General features: G+C 60.4%; 1 protein-coding gene across 1 annotated transcript; it reads left to right on the forward strand.

Annotated features, from left to right (window-relative positions):
- Positions 1 to 690: 690 nt before the first annotated feature.
- Positions 691 to 5360, forward strand: EDN2 (endothelin 2). The gene is made up of 5 exons (XM_004705268.2): positions 691 to 754; positions 1101 to 1257; positions 2590 to 2711; positions 3578 to 3677; positions 5044 to 5360. Exons 1-5 carry the CDS (start codon positions 691 to 693, stop codon positions 5135 to 5137), a joined length of 537 nt encoding a protein of 178 aa, XP_004705325.1. The 3' UTR covers positions 5138 to 5360.
- Positions 5361 to 6629: the final 1269 nt, after the last annotated feature.

A 6629-nucleotide genomic window follows, 5' to 3' on the forward strand; every position in this document is an offset into this window, starting at 1 on the left:
TGCTAGGTAGCTTCTGACAGGGTCCAGGCCCAGGGCAAGGGGATAAGGGGTGGTTTCTGGGTGAGCTAGGGGTGAGACCGCTCCAGATAGATGAGAGGTGCCAACCTCCGCTGAAGAAAGCAGGCCCAAAGGGGGGCTGATTCACCCACAGGCCACACAGTCCTGAGCACGGCTGTCACTACCCAACATCAGGAGAGGCTCCCCCAAGGAGCAGTGAATGTTGGTGCACATGGGGCCCTCACTGAGTCCCAAGTTCTCAGCCCTGAGCACCCAGAGGGAGAAGTGAGGATGGGACTTGGGGCATTTTGGGGGTGACTTGGGAAACCCCGTGGGATTGCACGGGAGGCCCTAGGTGCTGCAGGAAAATCTCCGGACTCCACGAACTGCTCTGGCGAAAAGGGAGGAGCAGGGAGTGGGAGCAAGGTATCCCCCCAACCCCCCTCCGCAACTGCCTCCCTCAGAGGCCTGGGCGGGCCGGGTGCCCCAGGAGGAGGCGGGTCCCTGGCGCCCTGCCCGCTGGTGCAGCCAGGCTGGGCTGGGCCCGCAGGGGCGGGGCGCGCGCTGTTATAATAAGCGGCAGCAGCGGGCACCAAGGCAGAGAGCTACAGGCTGGCTCATTCCGCAGCAGGAGGCTGGCAACTCGCACTCCCTGCTCCGGCCCCGTCCAGCCAGCGATCGCCAGCCACCAGCATGGTCGCCGCGCCCACTGCCTGGTGCTCCATCGCTCTGGCCCTGCTGATGGCCCTGCACCAAGGTGAGCCGCCCTGGCTTCGCCCGCCGCTGAGACCCCTGGGGCTGTTCGTCGGGGTCTTCCCCGGGGCCGCGGTGCCCTCGAACCAGCTGAGACGTCCGGGGGCGGGAGTCCAGTGGCGGCCGCCGGGCTCTGTTGGTGCAAAGGCGCAGCAGCACGGGCCGTGGCGCGGGACTGGGCCGTCCCGCGGGGCTCTGGGGCTTCCTCCGGCTGGCGCAGCGTTCTCCAACAGGGACAGTGCCAACTTCCTCGATTATGCAAGAGGAGGGGGCCAGGATATCCCCCTGCCCCGCAGTCCCAGGCGCCTTGACCCACCTCTCCCCTTCTCTCTCCCCCACTGTGCGTGCAGGCCAGGGCCAGACCCCCGTGGGCCCCGAGCAGCCTGCGCACTCCTCCCGGGCCTGGGGCGCCCACCTGCGGCCTCGGCGGTGCTCCTGCAGCTCCTGGCTGGACAAGGAGTGTGTCTACTTCTGCCACCTGGACATCATCTGGGTGAACACCCCGGGGTGAGCTGCACTGGGGAGTCAGGTGGGGCTACTGGGTGGGGAAGCAGCAGGGGGCCTGCTGACAAGCCAGTGACACTTAGAAGGGGGTCTCTAGGAAATTCTCTCAAGAGCCGGTCTGCAAAGGGTTGGCCCCGATTTCCAGAGCTGAGCACTGAGAACAGAGAGGTTAGGTACTCTCCCCAGGATCACACAGGAAGGACTAAGTGAGAGGGCACGATAGGTGAGCCCACACCCACTCTGCCACGCTGCCTCCGTCCCGCCATCCAAGAATACCTCAGCCAAGGACAGCGCCCATGTCTGGGCTGTGCCAAGTCCTGTGCGAGTCCTGCATGCTGTTATCATGACATGCACACACACACCCGGCACCCCCTGAAGCAGGCACTGCTGTTGTCTCCAGATGACAGATGAGAAGCCTGCCTGTGTCACCTGGCGGGCTGGGGTGGGGGGCCAGCGCTGTCTGTTCCCCGGCCCTGCACTGCCTCCAGGCCTCTGCATACCTCCAGTTGCAGTTTCTGTGTTTGTGGGTGTGTGTCTGTGGTTGGGGGGGGGGGGGTTTTTTTTTTTTTTTTTTTTTTTTTTTTTTTTTCATTCCTTCTGCAAATTGCAAAAGGCAAGAGAAGCCCTGCACGTAAGCGTGTGTGGAGCTAATCCACATCCAAACCCTCGCTCAGGGCGGGAACCCTGCCAGTCCCAGCGTGCTGGCTCTGCCTCTTGTCATTACAACCCCAACACATCATCTAAAATTAGCTCTGGGACCCGCAGGTGCTGGTCCAGCCGACCAGGTCCCTGCCCTGCCCCCTGCCTACCTTGACCAGACTGAGCATCTGCAGTCACTGCCAACACAGGGGCACATTTTAAAGTCAGAGCCCCCGGGCACGTTAGGACCCCTCCAGGCAGGCAGGTCACAGGGCGAAGCAGCTTGTACTTCCGTGGAATGGACTGATGACTTCCCCCTTCCCTGCTGCCAGGGCTAGGGGAAAAGGAGGCTTTTCGAACTAGCTAGAGGCTGTGCTTGCCTCCAGCAGCTCACTTCTGTCTGAAAGGGGGAGGGGTTAGGGGGCCTCTTCAATTCCCCAGCTGAGGGTGGGGCCACACTACCTACCCGCTTTCCTCTCCCGGCTGGGAGCACTTCCTGAGCTGTACCTGTGGAGTGTGGATGGGCCTTCTGAAGGCCAGGGGCAGGTGACCTTTCACTGCCCCCCTAGTGGCATGGCTGGATGCCCTGTGTGCAATGTGGACAGCCCAGCTCACCAATGGCCGTGGGTTATCTAATCCTCTCTTTTCTCTCTTCCTCTCCCCACCCACACTACCTTGCTGGCTGCATGCCCACAGACAGACAGCTCCGTACGGACTGGGAAACCCGCCAAGACGCTGGCGCCGCTCCCTGCCAAAGCGCTGTGAGTGCACCAGTGCCAGGGACCCCGCCTGTGCCACCTTCTGCTATCGAAGACCTGGTAGGTGGGCACCCAGCCTGCAAGGGCTAGGGCAGCTGCTACTCCACAGAGAAGTAGGGTGGGGGTCAGGCAAGCAGCGTGCTAGGGACCCACAAGCTGCCTGGGGCGTGTGGGTGACACCCCTTTCTGCAGGGAACCAGAAACCCCAAGTCCCTACCACTGTCCAGCAGGGGACTTCTGAGACCATTCACACACACCCCACTCCTAGGCAGAAAGGACTCTCCCCTGATAGCAACTGAGGCTTCCCCCCGACCCAGAGTGGGGAGGGGCCCCATCCCGGCCCGTCACACAGCTAACCGGAAGTGGAGCTGAGCCGCACCTTAGTCTGTCTGAGAAGCCCACCACACTTGGGATTCCAGCTTGAGGCCCAGGGACAAAGTGACACGTGCAGCTGGGAGCCCCTGCCCTGGTTCAGGGATGTTACTGAGTGGTGGGGGCCTCTGTATTCCCACCTGGGAATGGACTTTGCCCTGTCCTTCCTCCACGTGCAGCATTTAGGGCAAACAGAAACCCACTTCACTACACCCCCGCCCCCAAGACTCCATGCCCTATGACAGTTTATGAGAAACTCCCCCTGTGTGACTCCACCCCTGCCTCAGTTTCCCCTCCAAAGGGCTGGGCTCTGCTGCAGGTGGCTCGATTCTGGGAAGGCTGGCAACCCAGCTGCCTGTCTAAGGCCAAGTAGGCATTCCCGGTAGCTCAGTTTTCCTCAGTCCCCACCCCTCCTGGACAGGAAAGGTGCCAGGTGCACAGGGTGGAAAAAGACCTGCTCCTGAGGGCAGCCAGGGTGGGGGCTGGGCTGGGCGGCAGCCAGGCGCATCAGGGCCCTGCAGCCCCTCACTCAGGCCCCAATGCCATTCATCCAGGGCTGAAGCCGAGGCAAGACCCTGCTGTGGGTGCCCTGGTGGCACGGTCCAGGCTGGCAAGACCTGGGGGCTCCGGAGGAGAGCATGCCCAGTGGCTGAGGTAAGCAGTGCCTGCTCTGGGCAGAGGGGGTGCGGGGGTGGGAGCACTTGCTGCGAGCTTCGTGCCTTTCCTTTGTTCCCACGTGAGCCAACAAAAAAGGCAGGATGGGCCCAGAGAGGTAAAGGTACTTGCCCAAGGTTGCACAGCAGCATCTGGCTGCTGACTCCAGAGACTGTGCGCTGAACCACAAAGCTCTTGGTGACCACTGGGCCTGGAAGGGGACTCTCTGAGAGAACCGGGGTGCTAGAGAATTCAAGCCTGTGGAACTCACCGATGTTCATTCAGGCTGGGCCTAAATCAAGCACCCCTACTTGCTGGGGAACAGCCTGCTCCTCCCTGGGGCCCCAGACCCTGGTGGCATCGGTGTGACTCGGTTCAAGGCTTGACGCACAGTAGGTGCCCACGAACCCTTGCTTGCTCTAGCTGACTTGAGAGCAGAAACCCGTTCTCTGGCCCCGAGTCCACGATGGAGAGCCTCCAGACACAGCCTGGCTGAAACCCCAGCCTGCCACACGCAAACTGTGTGAGCTTGGACATGGCCCATTACTTCTCTGTGCCTCCGTTCCCTAGTTTTAAAGCAGGGGCATTGGTGTTGTCCTTCTCAGGAATTTTGGGAAGGATTTGATGCTTTGGCAGCAGGCCCCAGTCATCCGGGCCCTGCTGCTCCTGGTGGCCCCTCAGGCCAGCCCTGCAGCTCTAGGGCTTCTGTCTTTGAGACAAGGCTGGAAAATGAAGGGAAAGCAGGAAGGTGAGGTGGGCAGGGCAGCCATGGTCTTAGGCACTGTCGCAGGATAGAAATAACCAGAATCGGACCCCACAAGGACCCAGTGCTTCCCAGTGTGCAGAGCTTGCCAGGTGGGCCTGGCCCCACCCTCACATCACTGATCTCAAGCATGTGGCCTGCTACTTCCCAGGTCCCCATCATTAGGAAGAGAGACCAGCCTCAGGGCGCCCAGGATTCAGCTCACTGAGCTAGGATGTGGCCACTAAAATGGGACCTGGGGCTCAAGTTCAGAGAGGAACCTGGGGCCCACACTTGTCCGGACCAGTCAGGAAAGGCAGCCTTGAGCTGAACAGGTAGAGTGTCAGTAGAGGAAAGATATACAGGGCGGAAGGCAGCACATTCGCAAAGGCACAGAGAGGGATGGCAGGTTGCGGGCGATGCATGGGGTTGTCCTGGCCACCCTTCCAGCAACATTAGGCTCTGGTGCACATTTGTCAGAGAAGCTGGTCTCCTCTCTTCCAACCCCGAAGCAGCCATGGTCTTCCCAGGATCAGGAGCATCCCAGCCCCATCACCCCTCACTGAAGCCATGCATGAAGGTGTTATCTCCCAAGATGCTAAGTGGACACTTCTTGATTCACAGGAGCATTTTTCCTGCCAAGACCCACCTTGCCAGGAGACAGCAGAAGACAAGGAGGGAGTCCAGGCTTACACCTCCCCGGTGGAGGAAGAGATAGCGCTGGGCACCAGAGGGTCATTGTGGAGGAAGCCGCATGGAGACACGAGGAGAGGGGCAGCCCAAGGCTTGTGGGAGACCCTCTGCCTATTTCCTGGGGACAAAACTCTGGTGGCAGCCAGCTGGACTCGCTCACTGGGATTGGCACAAACCTTGACTCCTTGCTTTGGTGAGAGAGCCCCCACTAGGGAGCTCCACGTACTCACGTGACCAGGAAAGCTCTATGCCCCCACTGCCGGGCCACCTCCAGCCCCGGCTCCTGGGCCAGAAGCTCTGCAAAACAAACCTGGGGGCCACACATGAACCTCCTGGAGGTCACGGCCCTCGGGGCCTCCTGTCTGCCGGCCAGCAAAGCCGAGTGGCTCTGCAGCAGGTGGCCACTCATGCCCGTCAGCCCTGGAGGCTGGATGGGAGCCCCTTCCCCAGGGCTGGTGTCCTCCCTGCCCCGCCCCCGACACCTCTACCCTCAACCCGAAGAACATTCCTGGTGGGAAAGTTTGCTCCCTTCGACCATCTGTACATAACTTATTGGCTATAAGAACTTTGAGACTCTCAATTATTTATTTTAATGTATTTTTGTAGACGCTCAATTATTTACCGGCGAACTTCTATTTGTAATAAATGATGAAATGATACTCTGGTCTCATATGGTCTTGGCCGGGGGTGGAGGAGGTTCTAGGAGTCGGGATGGGGAGGGGAGAGTGTGGACAAGAAAGAGAAGGAGAGGCCTGGGTTCTGTTCCTGCCTCTTCCTGACCGGCAGCTCTGGCCACTGACGGGACTTTGCTGGGCGCTTGCCAACCACAGTGCCTGGGCAGCCACTTGCAGCTTTGACACCCAGGGTCCTCGGACTGGCAGACCCCAGGCCAGGATCCCAGGCCCAAGCCTAACCCAAGACCCAGGTCTGCCCCAGCTGCCTGGCCTTCCAGAGGCTAGCTGCAAGGCCAGGACACAAATGAAGGGTGGGGCTGGACAAATTCTGAGTCCCTGTGGCCAGTGATGAGGGATGTGGGGTCAGAAGCGGAGCTGCAGGGCTGCCATCCAAGACTGGGCCCCTCCCTCCTGTTCAGGAGTCTCAGGGCAGAAGGTACTCACGCTTGTCTGCAGCCCTGGTATCTTTCAAACTTCAGGATCTGATAGAGTTCCTCCAGCAGGAGGTGGCGCTGTCCCCTCTGGCGGCCCACGCTCTCTCTGTACAGAGCTGAGGGCCCGCGAGATCACTAGAACAGTTGGAGGCTCTAGCCATGTCCGGCTTACCCACAAACTCTCCGGCACTGCCTCAGCACCCCTGGTGTACCTGCTCCGCCCTGGAGCCTCCCGTCCACCAACACCTTGGCTCCAGGATCCTCCTCTCAGCCTACTCCCGGCCACTCTCCCTGCAGTGGCCCCCCGCCCTAGGATAAGGTGACCAGATTTTAACATTGGTAAAGCGGGACACCATTGATAAAACTCATATCCTGGCAAAATAGCCACATAGCAGCCGAAAACCGTATA

The sequence above is a fragment of the Echinops telfairi genome, unplaced genomic scaffold (genome assembly GCF_000313985.2).
Source record: "Echinops telfairi isolate 266 unplaced genomic scaffold, ASM31398v2 ScPeMD7_7457;HRSCAF=8495, whole genome shotgun sequence".
In the NCBI taxonomy this organism is placed as follows: Eukaryota; Metazoa; Chordata; class Mammalia; order Afrosoricida; family Tenrecidae; genus Echinops; species Echinops telfairi.